General features: G+C 48.8%; 1 protein-coding gene across 10 annotated transcripts in view; it reads right to left on the bottom strand.

Moving 5' to 3' along the window:
• Positions 1-19,803, bottom strand: part of TBC1D14 (TBC1 domain family member 14) — a 101,204-nt gene that overhangs the window by 59,111 nt on the left and 22,290 nt on the right. Inside the window, exon 1 of one of the 10 annotated variants that reach the window (XM_036853749.1) lies at positions 6,873-7,168. The exons of 8 other annotated variants lie outside the window; for them this stretch is intronic. In XM_036853749.1, the coding sequence (XP_036709644.1) occupies positions 6,873-6,907 (35 nt within the window). In that variant the 5' untranslated portion in view covers positions 6,908-7,168. Of the gene's footprint in view, positions 1-2,234; positions 2,516-6,872; positions 7,169-19,803 lie in introns of those variants that run through there. One more of the 10 variants, XM_036853746.1, reaches the window with a different exon arrangement.

The following is a 19,803-nucleotide window of genomic DNA, read 5'->3' as shown; positions in this document are numbered from 1 at the left end:
TGTTCAACTTCAGGGTTTTTTGTTTTTGCTTTTTTCAGCAAAAACTCCTATATATCCTGGCTCCTTGCTTATCTCTTTGGAACAGTCCCTCAGAGCTATCTGAGAGGCTGCCTTCCTGGGCTATAGTCCTCAGTAAGGCCACGAAATAAAACATAATTCTCAACTTTTAGGTTGTGCATTTTTTTTTTCAGTCGACAGAGAAAGGCTGAAGAATTGTTCCAGATTAAAAGGAGGCTAAAGAGACCTGACAATTAAATGCGGTAGGTGGATCCTGTACCGCATCCTGGACCATGGGCCTAGAAAGGTATAAAGAAGACTATCGGGACAACGGACGCAATTTGAACATAGAGTATAGAGGAGAACAGCATTGGGTTAATATTAAATTTCCTGATCTTGATAACTGCACTACGGTTACAGAAGAGAATGCCCTTGTTCTTAGGAAACATACTGACCTACTTAGGGGTAAAGGGCATGATGCCACCAAATGATTCTTCTAATGCTTCCTCAGAATTCTCATACACTTACACAGAATAGATACCACACTCACAGAATGAATAAAACACTGGAGTGAAATGTAAATGGCTAGTGAATCTGGGTAAAGGACATAAGGGAATTCCTTGTGTTTTTCTTGCAAAGTCTCAGTAAATTTGAAATTATATTAAAAAAAAGTTATTATACAAAAACTTTCAAACAAGGTTTCTTTGTATTCTTCCTTGTTTTTCTGTTGTGGTTATAATAGAACCTATTTCAGAAATGGTTTCATACCCCAAGGCAATTTCTATTTACATTAGTAAGAAATGAAGTTTGAGGTGTCTCCAGGCCCAACCTGTTGAACATCTAAGATTCAGCCAGCCGTGAAAGACTTACGCAATTAAAACCAAGCTAAAACCTCAGCCACCCAGAAAGGTTCTAAGAATTTGGGCATCCAGAGCCTGGATTCACTAAAGGCTAACATTTTGCTAAAGAGGAGTTGCCTCTGAGGAAGGGAACTGGGTGCAAGGGACAAAAGGTGAGGAAACCAAATGCACCCAGAAAGGGGAGGGGCCAGGAGTGAGAGGTACGCCTCCCAAAGGACCCTGACCTTGCTCTGGAGGGATGTGAGTTGCTGAGGGTCTAGAGGGGTAACAGTAGAGAACCGCTAAGAAGGGACTGGGTACGGGGAAACTCGAAGTCTGGGCTTTGTGATCTGGGAGGCTGAGTGTAAACGGTGGTGCTATTCGCTGAGACCGACCAGCAGGAGGTGAACCAGGAGGAACAGAAGCCTTGGCTTCTCCACCCACTGCTAAGGCTACATAATTTCACACAAATGTAGTGCAGATAAAGTTTATCAAAAATTAAAGTTGTGGGACTTCCCTGGCGGTCCAGGGGTTAAGACTCCGTGCTTCCAGTGCAGGGGGCGCGGGTTCGATCCCTGGTCGGGGAACTAAGATCCCGCATGGCGAGGCCAAAAAAATCAGAGTTGCAGAATTATTTTTAGCATAAGAGCTTAAGCTATACATAATGGGCCATGACTTTTGAAAGGTCTGTAAAAGGTATCTTTGGATATATTACTTTTTGTGAAGTTGAGGTCACCGCAAGTACCAGGAGCTCTGAGCAGAAAGGAATCCCTCCCTAGCTTCAGCTGTTGTGCCATCTGCAGCCCTGGTGCAGGCACAGGGAGCGGGGAAGCCCAGCCAGAAAACAGTTCCGGCCCCCTGCTCCCCTTTCAAGTCGAGGGTCATGGGGAGCCTGGCATGGAGCTGGCTGCTGGGCCCAGGAGCCAGGTGGCCCCAAGGACCCGCCTCTGCCCATCACACGACCCAACCCCACTCCGGGGGCCAGGTGCAGTGAGAGAACACGGGCGGCGGGGCGAGCCGTCCCTTCGGCACCTGTGCCGCCTTCCTGACTGGGTCTCAGAGGAGCCCTCAGGGACGCCCGCAAGTGGCGAGGCTCCTCCCCAGTCCAGGAGGGCCCAGAGGGAAGACGCGTCTGTGGATCCCTCGGGAGGTCCCCACGTGAGCTGTGTGGCCACAGCGTTAGCCCAAGCCTGGCCCTCAGATGCCTAAGAGCGCTCTCGTGCTGCTGGAGAAGGCAGTGGTCACAGCCGCCATCCCTGACACTTCACCAGGTGGCAGAACACGGGGGCTGTGTGACTGAAGCTTCCTTTAGCAAGTCCTCACTTACTGAACTCGGGTTACTCTGCAAAGCCTTCCCTGTCTGGCTGCCACCAGCCCGGCCGTTTCTAGAGCACTCCCCAAGTTATTCCGTGTTTGTTGGAGGTACTCTGTCTGCTCCCCTCTCCGCACACCCTTCCCCTGGGGTGGGGTGGCCCAGACGGCAGGGCAGGGTCATCTCTGCGTCCCCAGCGCTCTATCCAGCATGTGCCTGCTGGCAAATGGAGCAGCCAGCATAGGCGTCTGCAGGGGACGTGAGGAGGCAGGGCGGGAGCCGCCCCAAGGCCAGCGGGGGCCACCTCCAAGGGTGGGGCACACGCGTGGGCACCCTCAAGGCAGGGCTCAAGGCAAGAGAGCCGTATCTGGAAAAATCAAAGCCCAGGACTGAGAATTACACAGAGGTGGCCTCTGAGCGGGGGTAGGAGTCCCCCTGGAAAGGAGGGGCAGCAGAAGGCGGGGGGCTGGGCGAGGTCGGGGCAGGGGGTGGCAGAGGAGAGCACCACAGCTGGCTCCTGGGGGGAGGCAGCCAGTGGGGGCTGATGGCTCCAGGGGAGCGCCTGAGCACCGTGCCAAGGAGGCGATGAGAGCCAGGCATCCCAGTGAAGGGCCCTGCGGTGCGAGGGCTAAAATCCTTCGCCGTAAGGAGAGCAAGCACTTCCTCTCTTGGACGCATTAGGGACCTCAGCTGATGGCCTCAATTCGGTCCCTGAAGGGAAAAAACAACACAGAAGTGGAGGAGATGCTTACCTGCACCTGAAGGGAATCAGACCACCAAGGGCTAATAAAGAAACCGTGCCGTTCCTGGATACGTCCCCTGTCTCCAGTCCACAGGGCACAATGACAATCTTACCAAAACTGTCCACATGGAGGTTCCCTGAGAGCCACCCAGGACTCCAGATGATGAATCCTGCCCCGCCTACCTGCACACATGCGGACACAAGCACACCAAGATGGCACCCCTCACCCCGCCTACCTACACACCACACACACACACACACACACACACATACACACATGCGTGCGTGCAAGAGGGCATGGCTTAACTCCTCACTAGCCCCCTTCTTCCAAGGGGCCACTCAAATCCACTCAAATCTACCCTCCTCACAGCCGGCAGGGGAAGCACCTGAAGACTCTTCCGAAGACAGAGGACAAGCATGTCTCCCAAGAGGCTGACCGTGGCGTCAAGCCTCCACCAGCCCTGCCCCAGAAGCACCCTCTACAGGCAGGGGACCAGAGTGGAGATGCCCCTCAACAACCCACCAGGCCTCATTCATTCAACGAATACTCTCTGAGGGCCGCAACTATACTGAACAACAGAAAAGGCAGCCTTATGTGCTTAGAAACCTTCGGCCTCTCCTCAGGCTAACTGCAAACCGCTGGGCCCAATGGCTATGGTCTGGCCGCCCCCTCGGGCCCGGGCCTTTAAGGGCCTGTGGTCCCGCGTGTGTTCGCCCCACCCTTTCCCCCGCTGTCCCTCGGGCACGGCTCTGTGACCCAACAAGCCCTGGGCGCCTGCAGAACTCCAACGCCATCTCTGCACACAGCGGCCAGGGCCGTCTCTTGAAAGCACGGATGGACCTCGCAGCCCCGGCCCCAAATCCCTTCAGTGGCTTCCAGCTGCTCGCGGCACCGTCACACATGCTGTTCCCTCTGCCCTCAAAGTGCTCCTGAAAGAGGAGCCACGAGTGCCTGCCTCACGGGGGGTCGTGAGGATTAAACGAGGCACTGGACCCCGCAGGCCGCACAGGCACTTGCACACACACTTGGCCACCGAAACTCCGCTTGGGGACTGAGCGCTGGCGAGCAGGGAGTGACTGTCCCCAGGCTCAACGCCCTTCAGCCCAGCCAGCCCTCTGCACCCGAAGGCAAGGCTTCAAGAACTGCGGGCTGAAGGAAGGTGACCTAGGAGGCTCCGGCTCCACCTCAGGAAACACACTTTGGGGGCTGTCAACGGTTAAGCCACATCCAACTGCAAGGGAAGAGCCTCATCCTGAAAGCCTGAGGGAGGCAAGAAAAAGGAGCCAGGGTCTCCCCCGGCATCTATCCCAGGGCTTTTTGCAAAATATTTATTCTTGTCTCAATACGCACCAACTCAGAGGACAAGACACGGGACACCGATGACAAAGTAATGTTCAACGTTAACAGTGCGTCAGGTCCTGCCAGCTCCCCCGTGGGGCTGGACGTACACAGGCACCGCGGACGCCATGCCGCAAGAAACTAGCGCCATCAGATTTAGGAGCAAGCTTGCTTACTGACATTTAACTGGGACAAGATGGACCTGTAGGATCCCAGTCCTCACCAGGAAGAGTCAGGTATGAGCCCGCTCAGATCCTGACCACACCTTCCCTTTCCTCAACCTCCTCTGCACTCTAAGTCACCAGGATCCTTACTGCTGCAGGCTTGTCCCCTGTGCGCCACTGACAGGAGGTACAGAGAAAGCTGACATCTGAAGAGGCAAAAGGCAGCTGAGTGTGAGTGGGGAAAACAACACCTGGAGACTTGAACACCCCTCACCTGACAAAAGGTTTGGCCCTGCACTGACCAACACCAGAGCCACTAGCCACATGCGGCCACTGAGCACTTGAAGTGTGCACATGTTGAAATGATGTATTGGATTAAAAAAGATTTTCTTTCAAGTGTCACAAAAAGACTGAAACAACCCAAGGGTTCATGATCTATTCATAGGCAGGCTTAAAGGATCAGGGGAGCCTTGAAGCTTACACAATCTGGGGAATCCTCTTTAAAGAAAAAAACCTAATTAGGTACAAGTGAGGGGTCCTGAAGGTTAAGTATCATTAATGTGGTCATAAACCCAATTCTATGTCTTTGGCTTCTGAAACCTGGGACGAGTGACGCAGTGGCTGCCGGTGCTCACAGGTGACGAAACTCCAGCAGGTGAAACTCCAGCACCAACTTATGTCTAACGTTCCATGTCTCTGTTTTTAGACAAGCGATCGTAGAGCCAAAAAACCAATACCCTTTCTTCATAGGTGTTGTGAGGCTGAGGTTGTTACCTTCACCTCCACCCGCCACGAACTTAACTTTCCCAAGTTACCGAAGCCAAAAGAAGGCGATTCCGGGAGCAATTAAAAATGCTCGCTGACGAGACTATGAGGTGCTAGACCTGGGTCCCTGTGCTCGCGAGCATCAAGGCACTGTGAGTGCGCTGATAGGAGTGTGGGCCCTACAGCAGGCACTCAAGTACACTCCTAGATACTATTGACCTGTGATTTTGTCTTCGTCACCGGAATGTAAAGTCCACGAGGGTGAATGCTGTCTCTTCTATTTACTGTGGTGCCTCTAGTGTCTGGAACAGTTCCTGGCATATAGGAAAAGACTCAAACTTACTGAGTGCATGCTTTTTCAGGGAATTTTCATAAAGATTACATGAGAATTATTCCTGCCCATTTAAAATAGGAGAAGCTAGGATTCGGAGAGGTTGAGGAGTCCTGCCCAGAGAGACACAGCTAAACGACGCAGAGCGAGGCTGCTCCCTGGCAGGTCTGGAGTCAGGGCTGTCCCAGAAGACAGAGGACAGCTGGGATGGAAGGACGCAATCCTCCCTGACCTGGTGGGGCAGGTTCCACAAGCCACTGACGCTCCTCAGGGGTCCTCAGGGGTTTCTCAAAACTTCTCAGAGTCTTAAGAAATAAACCTCTAAAGTCCTCCTCCTTCAAGACAATGTACGCTTGAACTCCCGTTTGTAATTCAGTAATTACTTGGGGCTTCTTCTTGCCCTCGCCCTCCTATCTCATTAACAAACTGTTAGCAAATCCTGCTTCCAAAGCAATCAGAAACGAGCGGAAACGTAGCATTCAGCTGCCCCGAGAACTCCCTGGCCCAGATGGGTATCTTCTCCACCACTTCCTGCATCACAGATCACCTGTCAGGCACTGGTCCTGCACCAGGCACTTCTAGTGTATCTTATATGTGAAACAACCCTACAAGAAAGGTATTATAGTTACTACCACACAGACAGGACACAGGCTTGGTGAGGTTAAGCAATTTGCTTCTCAAGGGACATATCAATCGTGACGCTCATCTGAGGTAGAGAAGGGAAAAATCTCCACTGATTCCACTAAAGTTCCACCTCATAGGTATTTTTTCCAGATGTCCACCCCTCAAAAACTGACATGCTCCACTGCCACATATACTTACGCTGCGCCTCTGACTCCGCTCTGAAAACGCAAGGGGAAGAGGCTAGCCCACTTCAACTGCCACAGAAACACCAAAGATAAAACAGCATTGGGCAAAGCAAACCTCCTGTGTGATAAAATTCTCCCTCCCCTGTGGGAAATAGGAAATGAGTAAGAAAGACACTGAGGCGTTATTACTGCGATCAAAATCATTGTGCCAAACATTCCCAGCTCCACACACAACTAAAAGTACCCGGAGTCTCTCCTCTTTCAGAAAATGTTACCCAAGTAGCATCTGACGCTAAACATTTAATCCCCTAAAAACAGTGATAACACGCAAGGGAGGGGGGCGCAGGCAGTCAGCACGGATGTAAACACAGGCCCAAGAACTCGGGCACACACACAGCACACCCTTGCTGGATCAGACCCATTTTAAACTGAGGAACATCCAAGGAAACAACTCTGCGCCCACGGTGGGGTGGGCGGGCTAAATCATGTTAAAGCCTCCGTAACGTGGTAGAAACCTTGCTCCAGTTAAGTCTCCAGTTACAAAAGCAAGAAAGGCAAGACAGCAACCACAAACCTGTCCATTAACAGGAGCGCCGGGGAGCAGGCCATCACGTCTACGGTAAGCACCCGGGTCTGCAAGGCCAGCCACAGAGGCGCTGACCCTCCCCTGGAAACATTCCTGACCAGCTGGAGCCACAGTCCCAGGAAGCACCATGGGCGCCCTTCCGAGCCCTGCTCCACACCGTCTGGAAGGTTGAGGCATGCAGGGCGGAGCGGAGCAGCTGGAAAGGCAGGCAGTGCGGGTAGGCAGGGCTCTGACTCCTAACTAATCACAGGGAGGGAGGGTGCGGGCAGTCTGGGAAGCAAAGCTGAGTGACCGGGTTCCTGGGCCCCAGCACAGCTCTGCTCTCGCATCTCAGCGCCCTGCCGAGACCCAGAGCCACACCACGCCAGGACAGGCGAACGACCACCAAACTCACGGGCACTGCTGACTGAGAAGCAAGGCAAAATGTATCTGGAACCACTTTGAGCAACTCCTTTGGGCCAGACCCTGCACTTTGTGAAGAAGCAACCAGGTATTTAGGTGAGTCACAAACACGGTCACATAAATCTCTGTCCAAATACCTGCATTAGAACCATCACTAGGGGATTCTCCCTCCATGACTTCAAGTAGGGTTAAAAAATTTTAAAGCTGAGTGACCTTAACCCTAACCTAACCCTAGGGACCCTGACCCTAACCCTAACCCTAACACTTTAAAATATTCCCATGAAAGCTTTTTATTATTTTTTAAAATTCATATACAATAAAACTGTACAGGTTTTTGGTGTACAGGTCTATGAGTTTTAACACACTGGTCAGTTCGTTTACCTACCAGAGAAAAATCTTACAGAAACTCTTTGAGAAAACAGAAGGAAGAACATTCTTCAACCCGTTTTATAAGGTCAGCATAATCTTGATACCAAAACTTGTCAAGGACATTATAAGAAAGGAAAATTACAGGCTACACTCTTATGAATACAGAAAAAATTTTTAAAAACACAAAATATTAGCAAATCAAATCCAGTAACAGATATAAAGGATGATCTATCAAGAACAAGTTGGGATTATTCTAAGAATGCAAAGTTAGCTTACTTAACATTAGAAAAATACGTTATTCACCACATAAACAAAATAAAGGAGAGAACACATATAACCGTCACTAGATGCAGGAAAAAAGCATTTGATAAATGCAACATATTCATGATTTTTTTAAATCATAAAACTAGGAATAAAAGGGAACTTCCTTAATCTGATAAAAATATTTATTATAAAGTAAGAAATCTGATGAAAGGTATCTTACCGCAAAAATCACACTTAATGACGAAATGGTGAAAGCTTTCCCAGAGACCAGCACCACACAAGGCATTCTGCCAGCACCACTGCAATTTAGCACTGTATGGGAGTTCCTAGTCATGCAATAAGGCAAGAAAACTAAATAAAAGGTATAAGAATCGGAAAGAAACAAAACTCATCCACAGACAGCGTGATTTTTTACAGAGAAAATCCGAAAGAATCCACAGATAAACTATCAGAACAACTGAATTTTAGCAAGATCATGGGATTCAAGGTCTACACACAAAAATTAACTCCACTTCCAACAAACGTTTATAAAATGACATTTTAAAAACCACCAAAAAATAACAAATATCTTGGAGTAAATTTAATGAAAGAAACACAGGACCTTTACATAAAAAAAATTATAAAGTACTGTGGAGAAATTTTTAAAAACCTAAATAAATGGAAGGACATACCATATTCAGAGATCAGATGTCTTCATATAGTAAAAAATGACCAACAGAGTCAACATAATCCCAAACAAAATCACAGCAGATTTTTTGTGGTAATTGCTAAATTGATTTTAAAATTTATATGGAAATGAAAAGGACCTAGAATAACCAAAACAATGTTAAAGAAGAACAAAGTAGGAGGGCTTACTCTATAGATATTAAGACTTATTATATAGTAATAGTAATTAAAAGAATATTAGTGAGAGGACAAATAGATGATGGAACATATACAGTCACCGGATTTATTTCAAAGGCTCAGTGGGATGGATAATCTTTACAATAAATAAACATCAACCACTCACTGCCTCACACTATAACAGAAAATTAATTCCGACAGATCATGGATCTAGTTGGTAATGGCAAAACAAAGCTTCTAGAAGATAACACAGAATTTCTTAAACAGAACACAAAAGGCACTAACCATAAAAAGAAAAATTCTATAAAGCAGAATTCATTACCATTAAGAACTTTTGTTAGTTAAGAAAACAAAAGTTAAAAACATTAAGAGAATAAAAAGGTAAGCCATCGTGCAGGAGAAGATATTGCAATACGTATGTCTCACAAAGGACTCTCCTCCTGAATACAGAAAGTATACCTACAAATCAGTAAGACAACCCCAGATAGGCAGGTCACAAAGGAAGGTGCCAAATGGTCAACATGATATAAAAAAGTGCATCAAATCATTAGTCATCAGAGAAATGTAAATTAAAACCAAATGCCCTTACCCTATTACCAGAATGGCAAAAAGAAAAAAAAAAAAAAAAAAAAACAGAAAATTGAAAATTGCTAGTCCAAGTATATACTGGTACAACCACACTGGAAAACCACTTAGCAGTGCCCACTAAAGCAGACCCAGCGATTCCACCTGAGGTATATGTGCACCAAAAGACATTATGATTAGCATTCTCCCCAGTAGTCAAAAGCGGAACAAATCAAACATCCATCCATAGGAGAACATAAAGAGAGATATTTGTTCAACTGAAAACTATACAGAATGAAAGAAAACAAATACTGCTGCCACACAATGACCACCTGGGTGAACCTCAGACAAAGTAGAGCAAAGAAAGCCAGATGCAAAAGTATATGCTGGGACCTAGAGACTGTCATACAGAGTGAAATAAGTCAGAAAGAGAAAAACAAATACCGTATGCTAACACATATATATGGAATCTAAAAAAATAAATAAATAAATGGTTCTAAAGAACCTAGGGGCAGGACAGGGATAAAGACGCAGACGTAGAGAATGGACTTGAGGACACGGGGAGGGGGAAGGGTAAGCTGGGATAAAGTGAGAGTGGCATTGACATATATACACTACCAAATGTAAAATAGATAGCTAGTGGGAAGCAGCCACATAGCACAGGGAGATCAGCTCGGGGCTTTGTGTCCACCTAGAGGGGTGGGATAGGGAGGGTGGGAGGGAGGAGATATGGGGATATACGTATATGTATAGCTGATTCACTTTGTTATAAAGCAGAAACTAACACACCATTGTAAAGCAATTATACTCCAATAAAGATGTTAAAAAAAAAAAAAGTATATGCTGTATGACTCCATTTACCTAACATCCAAAAAAAGCAAAACTCATCCAGGGAGACGGAACTCAAAACAATGGCTGCCTCTGGGGAGTGAGGTGCTGACCAGGAAGGGGTGTGACTGGGGGCACTGGGGATACTCTCCAGGGCACACGAGTGAGGGCTCACATTGTCCATGTTCAACAAACACTAACTCAGCTCCAGCCACTCTCCTCTGGAGCCTTCCGGGCTGATGGGCCTCCTTCCTCCCGAGTCCCTCCTTTGTGCCCCCAAGAGCACTTTTACATTGATTTTACATTGATGTCTGACAGAGAGCTGGGGACTGTATGTTAGTTATTTATGCATCACCTCCCACTACACGGGGAGGGGTCCTCCTTGGTCTTTGTACCCCCAAGGCCTGGCATAAAACCTGCTGGATTTGCTGCATTAGCAGGTAATTCATTAACTAACCCTGAAACGCACTCCCGCCTGTGCGCCTCTCACTGATAAGTCAGAGTGCAAAACAAAATCCAGTGTTCTCCTGCGTAACGACCTCCTTGAAATCTCCTTCGAACGCTCCCAACATCTAAATACAGGAAGGAAAAATTAAATAGAGATGCCTTCTCTAACACCAGCTTAGGTTTTTACAAGGAGAGAAAGAGAAGGCAGGGTGAAAATGCCTATGTAATGTAGTACAGACGTTGCTAAGGAAAAAAATACAAATTTATTCTTAATCTCCGACTGAATACTAAAGAAGAGAGGAAAAGCAGAATTGCTAGTCAGTAACAATCTGTAAGCATCACAAATCATGAGTGGTCTGGGGACCGCAGCGACAAGTTGAGAGAAGGGAGGATATGGCCACGTTCTTTCACTTTTAGGGAACATAAGGAATAAGATCTGCCCTGAGGCGGAAAGAGCAAACACAGGATTCAGCTCAAGCAGATGCGGCCTCAGATCCCAGCTTCACAACAAGCTGCCTGACTTTGGGTAAGAAATGAACCTCTCAAGTTTTCTCAGTGGAGCAGAGGCACCACCGCTCAGTTACCTGGTTTGCGACTGTTAAGTGTGCTTATCAGTAACACTAAAAGCATTCATTCATTATACAGGGCCAAGCATCTCATCTCATTTCATCCTGACCCGCGTCATACATGTTATTCTTTTCATTCGACAAGTACACATTGAGCACTGATCATGTCCGAGGCTGTGTCAAGTTCAGGGAATACAATCGATGACGACCAGAGACACAGGTCCCCATCCCCAACGGGCTTCCGTGTGACTTTCAAGATGAGGAAATTCAGAGACATAACCTTGCCTAAGGTCACGCAGTAAACCGAAAGGCTTGGATTTGGACTTAAGTCACCAGTATTTTCCCCTGGTGGTTCTCAATCCCGGCTGCAAACTAGAATCACGTAGGGAGCTTTTTCAAAAATCCTAATGCCCAGCTCTCACCCCAAACCAATTAAAACTGATCTCTGAGGGCAGGGCCTGGACACTTTTTGTTGGTTTGCTTTTTAAGTTTCCCGAACAATTCTATTGTGCTGCAAGGGCTGAGAACTTTGCTCCTTAGCTAATAAATGTTCCCTTCCTATTCTATCTTGTTTCTTTAATTGATGCTTTAATCTACACATACAAATTTAAGATTAACTCCTTTCCAGCAGTTTCCATGAAGAGTGAATTACTTTTAGATTTTGCTTTAAACTATTCCAACAATTCTACTCACTAGAGTAAAACCAAACTGTGAACACCTGCCTTACAGTGTAAACTTTTCTAGTGTCTTCCAGTCTCCTCTGTTTCCACTAACCAGGCTACCTGGTCAGGTAGCTCTGGAGCTCACCTGGTGTGCCCTCTCCCTCCACTGCAGCATATCCAGGCCACGTCCCCTGGATTTGCTGGAACCCAGCAGATCCCTATCTTTTCTCGTGTGGAAAACGCTTAGCCCAGAGCGTACACAAAGCAGGCCCTGCCCGTGGGCATTAAAACAAACCAGCCTCTTACATGCGGCTCCAGGGACAAGAGTCCATACTGTGCAAGTGAACAGAACCAAGCCACGTTCTAATGTTCCAGGGCCAGTCAAGAACATTGACGGGACATCAGTTGGGCGTCAGGGATGACAAAGACCCAGGCCCTGTCCCTGAGAGGCTCACAGTAAGAGCAAGACACAGAACAAAACCAGACTAAGCGAGGCTGCAGGAACAGAGAGCGGAATGCCAGGAGGAAGCTGCCTCTGCCCTGGCCACGCTGGGAAGGCTTCACAGAAGAGGTATCAGCTGTGCTGCGCTGTAAAGCTGTGCGGAAATCGGCCAAGGCGACACAGAGCAGAGGGGAAGAGAGACTCTCAGGTAAAGGCAGGGCAGTGTGAACCAGCAATGCTGGGCTCAGAGCATTCAGTCCCATGAGCCAGAGCAAGGGCCCAGGAGAAGCAGAGGAGGAAACCAAAGGCATCTCTGCATTCTGTAGACCGTAGGACCTGGAAGGACAAATCCTCCCAAACTTCAATTTACAGTAACCTGAGGCCAGAGCTACGAGCAATTCTAACAGTCCATCAGCTCTCGTTGAGAGTTTCCTCATTCATAAAACAAAGGCTGGACTTTCGCTGCCAGTAAACTTGCACCAAGGACAGAGGGCTCCCAGAGGTTTGCCGTCATCACCTCGGGAGAGGGCAGATCAGAGCTGACCGGGGTCAGGACCGTGGTCAGGAAGCAAGAAGCACTTCTGGGAGTCTGTCCCAGGGAATCATCTGAAATGCACACAATGCACACTGAGGTGCACACAGGTAATTTTATCATCAAAAAGCAGGAACATAAACTATTTCCTTATTGTTGGATAAGTAAATGATTCACTGGACGGAATACCACAAAGATAGTAATAACTGTATGAACAATTAATTTTTAATCATGTGAGAAAATGTTTTCTATAAGTAGAAAAGCAGGATGCCAAGCTGTAGAAACAAAACCCATTTTTATGTTTAAAATTCACAGAAAGTCTGTAAGGAGATAACAGTAAAAAGGAAAATTAGTAGTAGGTGTAAAAGTGGAAAGGACAAAAACAGAATGATGAACATAAAAAGCCCAAAATTTTCCTACATATTTTTAAACAAAGAGAAGCTTTAAGAAAACATAGGTTAAAAAGGTTTATCGTCAAAAACAAAAAACAAAAACCTCTGAGAAGAACATGCCAGTTTCGCAGACACCCCAGGTGTGGATGCCACACATGCAGTCTGAAACCTACTCTGATGGGTGACCTGACAAGGGAGACCAAACTGTTGAGGGGGAGGGTCTTCTCCCAAATTCTAGAACAGTAATAGAGCCGAAAAGGAAAATATTTAGATTTTAAAAGTTAAGTATTCCAGATCTCTTTATTACTTTTTTAGACTTACAGTCTACCCTTCCATCCCTTAAGATTATTTACTGAACATCTACTAAGTGCCTGCACTGGCTAGGAAAAGAGAATGAAGACGCAGCCCCGGCCTTCAAGAAGCTCGTGAAGAGGGTGTGGGTGCTGTCGCAAAAGGGGGGTGCTGCAGAGGGTGTGGGTGCTGTCTGAGGGCTCTGGAAGGGGGTAGGGTGATCAGAGAAGGCTTCCCAGAGGGGGTGCCACTTAAGCGGAATCCTAAAGGACAACAGGAGTTTGCCAGGCAGAGGGAGCAGAGCGGGCAAAGGTGCAGGGATAAGACACGGTTGGTTCAGAGAACTCCCTTTTTTTTTCTTTGGCTGCACAGCACGGCATGCAGGATCTTGGTTCCCTGAGCAGGGCTCGAACCCGCGCCCCCTGCGTTGGGAGTGTGGAGTCTTACCCACTGGACCGCCAGGGAAGCGCCCAGAGAATGCTGAGTAACATTTTGTTGGGTCTGTGGCTGGAGCACAGAGCGGAGCTGGAGGCCTGAGAGGTGGGCAGCGGCTGGATCCAGAATGCCCCTTACAGTCAAGTAGTTTGGAGTTTATGTTGCAGGTGGTGAGAACTACCATGTAAGCAAGAGAATGACACAGCATTCAACTCATGGACTCCAGGCATCTAATTCTCATGAAGAAGGGGAATCAAGAAAAATGATCCCGAAAAATGGCCGGCGAGGCTCCTAGCTCTTCACCAAACCCATTTCCTCACTATCCCAGGAACTGGTCCCATTTCCCAACCTCCTTTACAGGTAGGTGTGGCCACGGGACAGAGTTCCAGACAACAAACTGTGAGTGGAGTGATGTGTACCACGTCAAGTGTGCCTAGCCCAGAAAACCTCCCATGCCCAGCGCCTTCGGGCTCTTTCCCCTCTTTGGCTTGATGCAGAGGAGCCCAGAGTCCTCAGGTTGCAATCGACAGAGCCACAGATGGAAAGAACATGGCAGAGTGTGGAAATAAACTTCCACTGTGCCTGAGCCATTATCTTTCAAGTTTGTTACAGCAGCTAGCACTCATCTAAGTAAATATCAATACATATTTGTGTGTTCTCCTCACAAACTTTGACCACCACTCAATTTCTTCTGCTTTAAAAACAACTGCTGTCAAGGGAACGTCTAAAAAGAATGAAACCTGTTCATTCCAGGGTAAAGACTTAAGAGTAAACGAACAGTCAGGTGCTAGCACGAGGGTGGATCGGGAAATATTTTTCCTCATGTAACTGGCCTCCTGCCCTCTTCTTCCTCCTCATTCTGGGCTCCCTTCCACCTGTGGACAAAAAAATGCGGCCTGCCATTCCAGGAAACAAGGAACATTGCCCACCATCAAGTCATCAAGCCACTAGGGCCAACCCTCTGGGGCGCCCTGAGGGGATTCAGGGTGGAGAAAAACAGGGTACTGGCCCTAGATAGTTAAGATGCATATCTAAGGAATAATTTCAATCAGCACAGACACTCCTATCTTCCCATACACAGAAAAGCTCTAAAATCATTAACTTGAGATATCTGGGGGTTTTTTTTGGTGATTTAGCAATAATCTTTTGTGCCTGACTGCAAGTTTTTCTTTTTTCCCCAGCAAAAAACTCCTATATATCCTGGCTCCTTGCTTATCTCTTCGGAACAGTCCCTCAGAGCTATCTGAGAGACTGCCTTCCTGGGCTATAGTCCTCAGTAAAGCCACGAGTGAAACATAATTCTCAACTTTTAGGTTGCGCATCTTTTTTCAGTCAACACACCTCTGCAGGACGTGGATTGGGAGGCAGAACCCGTGCCCTCCTGACCTTTTCCCCTGGACCTCCCCTCCTGGTAGGAAATGTGTTTAACCACCCAAATCTGAAACCTAAAGGAAATCAGGACTTCATTCCAAATCCTAATTTTCAAACCCCTACGAACATTTACTATTCCCTGTAACACGGTACACAGCCTGGATTCTAAAAAGCCTCTGGCTGGAAGCAAAGGGGAATTAACAGAAAACTGGACTCTTGTGGGGCCCAAAACGGCTATTAGGCAAGTCTGCCTGACTCATCATTGTTCCATGTACAGAGCCTTACAGGAATCCTGAGACAAACCACAACTATTCACAACAAAGAATCAGCAAAACTGGAATTGAAACAACTCTCGGTTACACACCCAGTTCCCTTCACATAAACAGGAACTAGCTGATTTGATGTGGCAATCCAGTAGGATGTGTACCACGAAAAACGCAGAAGGCTCAGATGGCTTTAATGTTAGCTATATCAAGTACCCAGTGTTCTACAAACAAACATGGATTCATTTTAGAATAGGCACTACTCGAGGTAGAAAACAGAATAAGGCAGTTTTAATTGTTGTATCACTCCACTAACATTTTTTAAGTATAACAGATTTTATACCCACCTGGGCAAAGGGAAGTTAATTTATGAGTAGAAAGTAGCTGACGGGGCTTCCCTGGTGGCGCAGTGGTTGAGAATCTGCCTGCCAATGCAGGGGACACGGGTTCGAGCCCTGGTCTGGGAAGATCCCACATGCCACGGAGCAACTAGTCCCGTGAGCCACAATTACTGAGCCTGCGCGTCTGGAGCCTGTGCTCCGCAACAAGAGAGGCCGCGACAGTGAGAGGCCCGCGCACCGTGATGAAGAGTGGCCCCCGCTCGCCGCAACTAGACAAAGCGCTCGCACAGAAACGAAGACCCAACACACCCAAAAATAAATAAATTAATTAATTAATTTAAAAAAAAAAAAAAAGAAAGAAAGTAGCCGACGGCTGAAGAACTGCTTTGCAGGAATGCGTTTGCCTGTGGGTTTCTCAAAATCCCACAAACTCCTATACCCCCCCAAAGTGTCCTGCATTTCACAGTGAATCACCCCTCCCAGGCTGACCATAACGTCAAACTTCCACAAAGACGCAGTGTATGATTTCCCAACAGCGCTAGCACACTGAGGGTGCTGCATAAACTCAGGAAGCCAGATGAATCCTGAAAAGAACAAATACATTCTCCACATCCCCCACTCCCCAAAACTACCTTGCTTATGGCTGTGAAATCTCTAAGGACATGAACACCTTCCAGAAGCCAGGGCAGAAATGCGGCAGAGAAATCAGTGTAGCCTGTGAGGTTTACCAGAAACATACATGGTCTGGCTACTGAATAGGACACATATGCACAGGCTGAAGACATTCTTTCTTGGTTCTGTTCAGGCCGCTCCTGAATGTTACCGATTCCAGCACTCTGCAGCGAAGTCCCTGCCCTCACCCCGGGGGCCAACCGGCATTTCAACGTCAGCACCCAACAATAAGTGGCTGAACTTAAAAGGTTTCTTTCCTCAGATACGGACAAGTTTCCTAACCCACAAACGCAAAGGAAACAGATCATCAAACCCAGCTGGGATCTCCCAGAATATCTTCCTGTTCCCTTAAGGTCCACACCTAACAGAGAACTGGCTAGACCACACAAAACCAACCAGTGGCCTGATTTTAGTCAAGTCATCAGTAACGTGAAAGAAATCCATTGTGTTCACCCTTCAGGGCTGACTGAATCCATTGTTTCTGTTTTCCCTTTCCTGCTGCTCATCTCTTGGGCACGTTGGCACGCACTTACTAGCGTTCATTCATTCACTCAAGCAAGAAGCAGGGAAGAGACCCCTAATAAATTCTAGAGAGGGCGCAGCACCCGCCACCGTGCCAAGCACTTTATTATATGCGTTGCCTCCTTATCGCCACTTCAGAGATAAGGGAACCAAGGTTCAGGAAAATGAAGCAACCTGCCCGCCACCCAGCCAGAAGGGCAGAACGGATATTCACATCTTTGGCTCGACAACTGCACGCTCCGAATCCCCCCTGAGTTCACTGGAGGCACAACAGCCGCCTTCCGGACACACCTCTGAGGGCGCAGGCGCCTCCCCATCCACTCTTTTTTTTTTAATACTTATTTATTTACTTATTTTCTTTATTTTTTTGGCCACATTGGGTCTTAGTTGCAGCATGCAGGATCTTTTGTTGCGGCGCACAGGCCTCTCTCTAGTTGTGGCACACGGGCTCCAGAGCGCATGGGCTCTGTAGTTTGCGGCACGCGGGCTTAACTGCCCCGCGGCATGTGGCACCTTAGTTCCCCGACCAGGGATCGAACCCGCGTCCCCTGCATTGGAAGGCGGATTCTTTACCACTGGACCAGCAGGGAAGTCCTCCCCCTGTCCACTCTCAAGTACCTGGGGATATTGAAACCTGCACTAGAGCTCACAGGCAGTGTCCAACAGGGCCGCAGGGCAGATCCTCAACACCCTGCAAGCAGCTCTCGCCCCGCACCCCTCTGTTCCCGAGGAGGAAGCAGGCCACCCTGTCTGTTTCCTCCCTCTCTCTAGGGGTCCCGTGGATGGTTCTTTCTACAGGCTTCCCTTGGCTTCATACACCTCATTACTGATTCGCTTGTTTCACAACCACCATGTGCTGCTTTTACACATGAAAACAAAGGTGAAAAATCAAGTCACAGACTGTCATCTGGACTATCTAGACCAGCACTGGACAACAGAACATCCCACAATGATGGGAATGTATAAATCTGAGCTGTCTCATGTGACAGACCCTGGCCACGTGTGGCTACTGAGCACTGGAATGTGGCCAGTGTTACTGAGGAACCAAAGTTTCCATCTAAATTTAAATAGCTACGTGTGGCCAGTGGCTAACATGCTGGACAGCTCAGGTCTGGACTCCAGCATAAGCACCAACTGTGTCCCAACATAAGGACCCAAACAACGAAGCAGGGCGCCTCTGCTGAAGCGTGCACAAGCTGCCGGGGAACCAGGGACGTGGAGCCCACTGGTTTGCTTCTCAGGGAGGTGGGTATAGGTTAGTGGAGCCCATAAGACACACACATCAGAGAAACAAGGCAAGTCCCCACCAACCTCAGCACCTCTGTACCTGCCGTGTCCTTCAACCAGAACACTCTTGTTCATCTCACTCGGATCGCTGCTCAGATGTCACCTGCTCAGTGATGCCCTCCTTGACCTCCCTATTTAAAACGGAACCTCCCGCAGCCCGACCCTGCACCATCCCTCATCCCTCTCCCAATACGGTGCTTTTGATCTCTCCCCAGCAGTGAAAGCCTGACATGGAGCACCTCCTGCAACCCTGAGGCCACAGTAGACTGTAAGTGCCACTCGGTACTTTTACTGGGGGAGGGGCTTGTCGGCTGCTGCATCCCCAGCACCAGGTCCTGGGTAGCTATTCACTGAGGAAATGAACATCTGAATTCAACTATCTGACAAGCATCTACTGAGTTCTAACTAGATGCCAGCAGGGGATGAGTGAGATGTAGTCCCTCGGGGCACCCCGGCTGGGGGAGGGGGGAGCCCATCGGATGACACTGCACGATGGCAGCTGCCATAGCAGCAGCACGAGCTGGGAGCCCTCCGCTCTTCCCTGGGAACCTGCGGTAGATCCTTCTCGTTTAAAGCGTGTGCAGCAGGGAGGGGCAGAAAAGGAACCTACTGCAGGAGGGGTCGGCAAGCCTGTGGGAGGAAAGCAGGCGCTGCACGGAGATGAGACGCTGATTCAAGACAGCTCCTCCCGCCGGGTCAGCCGCCTGGCCCCACTCTCCGTTTCACACGTGGGGACACCGCACCTGCAAAGCGACTTGCCACAGGTGCGGAGGGGGTAGGCGGCAGAGCTCTGAGGAAGAGGCCACCACCTGACGTCTGGGAGGGCTTCAATCAGGTTCCCACTGCCCTTTCCCACACGTCACTCCAGCTGAGCCCACACCCCCCCGGGAAAGGGTAGCCGCTGCTGTGTCACTGCACGTCCAGGCCTTTACTTGTGCAGTCCCCATGCTGCCCTTGAGTGGCCCCGACAGACATTCTGGGAAGTGTTATTGCGGGGGGAAGGGGGGCACCCACGGACCTGGAACAGCCAGGAGATGGGGCCCACCAGGAGGAGGGCAGCCAAAGCCCCAGCACCGGGCAGCTGCGATGACGCACACAAGCTCCCCGGCCCCCAGTATCTTCCGTGAGCCCCCCTCTTGTGTGAACACGGGCTCCTCGGGGCACACAGAAGGCCCGTGAGGCTGGTCCCCACGTGGAGGCTGGACCGGCCCCTCCTGACAGTGGCTAAGCATCTACAGGAACGCTTCAGGGTGCAGAGCCTCAGAGGAGCATGGAGAAGGTGTCCCTGAGCGAGCAGGCCTGGGCCTGGACACGGAGGGCCAGAGGAACATCAACACAAAGGCACGGGCGGCCAGCTGGAGCGAGGGTGGAGTCCCCTGCACACTAAGGACTGAAGAAGAAGAAGGGACACCTCGCGTCCAGCTCG

This window comes from Balaenoptera musculus, chromosome 5 (genome assembly GCF_009873245.2).
Source record: "Balaenoptera musculus isolate JJ_BM4_2016_0621 chromosome 5, mBalMus1.pri.v3, whole genome shotgun sequence".
In the NCBI taxonomy this organism is placed as follows: Eukaryota; Metazoa; Chordata; class Mammalia; order Artiodactyla; family Balaenopteridae; genus Balaenoptera; species Balaenoptera musculus.
This window is presented reverse-complemented; position numbering and strand designations above follow the sequence as displayed.